The sequence below is a fragment of the Otolemur garnettii genome, unplaced genomic scaffold (genome assembly GCF_000181295.1).
Source record: "Otolemur garnettii isolate 467f Iridium unplaced genomic scaffold, OtoGar3 scaffold00304, whole genome shotgun sequence".
In the NCBI taxonomy this organism is placed as follows: Eukaryota; Metazoa; Chordata; class Mammalia; order Primates; family Galagidae; genus Otolemur; species Otolemur garnettii.
This window is the reverse complement of record NW_003852699.1, coordinates 85501-86616: the sequence shown is the minus strand read 5'-3', so window position 1 is coordinate 86616 and position 1116 is coordinate 85501. Positions and strand designations below refer to the sequence as shown.

The window sequence follows — 1116 nt, the reverse complement described above, 5'->3', positions numbered from 1 at the left end:
AGTCCCAGCTACTTGGGAGGCTGAGGCAAGAGAATCTCTTAAGCCCAAGAGTTTGAGGTTGCTGTTAGCTATGATACCACAGCACTCTAGCAAGGACGATATAGTGAGACTCTGTCTCAAAAAAAAATAAGACACTTCTAACAGACACAGAAGAGTATTTGTCAAATCCAACACCTATTTATGATTAAACTCCCAGCAAACTAGTAATACAAAGAAATCTTTCTAAACCTGGGAAAGGGACACTATAAAAGGTCCCTTTATAAAAGGACACTATATAAGGTAACATCCTTATAAAGGACTGGTCTTTGAAGTTTGGGAACAAAACCCTATTCATCATAGGACTAAAAATATTCACAGAAACTGTTAGAGATAGTGAGGGATATTCAGGCTCTATTAGGCTCCCTCTCCCTACCTGCTGCTGCCTAAACAAACTGCCCCACTTGGGAAGAATGATAAGGGTGGGCACTCAGTCTAGGTGCTACTCACCCTGATTCTGCCTCAAGCAACTGCCACACCAGGGAGAGATATGACAGAAGAATGCACAATAGGATTAGCAAAATCACCATCCAGCAAAGTAGTAGCCTTATTTAGCGGTGTTTATCTAAACCAGGAGAAAGGCCCATTCTAGACACTACAAAAAAAAAAAAAAAAAAACCCAGATTATATGCAGGGCCTCTTGTTACAACCAACATTAAGACCCATTCCTTGTCTGTGGTGAGGATATCCTGCTCTTGTTCTATAAACCTATCTTGCTCTTCCTCAAATAAATCTCCTTTTCTGCTTACCTTGCTTTCAGTGAGGCTGGTCATTCTTTATACCAAGAGCTGAGAATAGACAATTCCCCACCTGAAAAAAAATCACATAAAAATAATGAATAAAATAGTCCAAAGAAGAAAAGAAGTTGAATTGTATCTTTAATCAAAGCTGACATAAATTTACATATATAACTTTATAAGAAATTCAGTACAGGGGCAGTGCCTGTAGCTCAGTGGGTAGATGCTGGCCATATGCACCAGGGCTGGTGGGTTCGAACCCAGCCCCAGCCTGCGAAAAATAGCCGGGCGTTGTGGTAGGTACCTGTAGTCCCAGCTACTTGGGAGGCTGAGGCAAGAGAAT

At 41.2% G+C, this 1116-nt stretch overlaps 1 protein-coding gene across 5 annotated transcripts in view; it reads right to left on the bottom strand.

Annotated features, from left to right (window-relative positions):
- LOC100947960 (zinc finger protein 708-like) overlaps positions 1 to 1116 on the bottom strand; it is a 42834-nt gene that overhangs the window by 39780 nt on the left and 1938 nt on the right. For all 5 annotated transcript variants that reach the window (XM_023508993.1, XM_023508996.1, XM_023508994.1 and 2 more), the window contains one exon: positions 786 to 846. In XM_023508993.1, the coding sequence (XP_023364761.1) occupies positions 786 to 809 (24 nt within the window). In that variant the 5' untranslated portion in view covers positions 810 to 846. The remainder of the gene's footprint in view (positions 1 to 785; positions 847 to 1116) is intronic.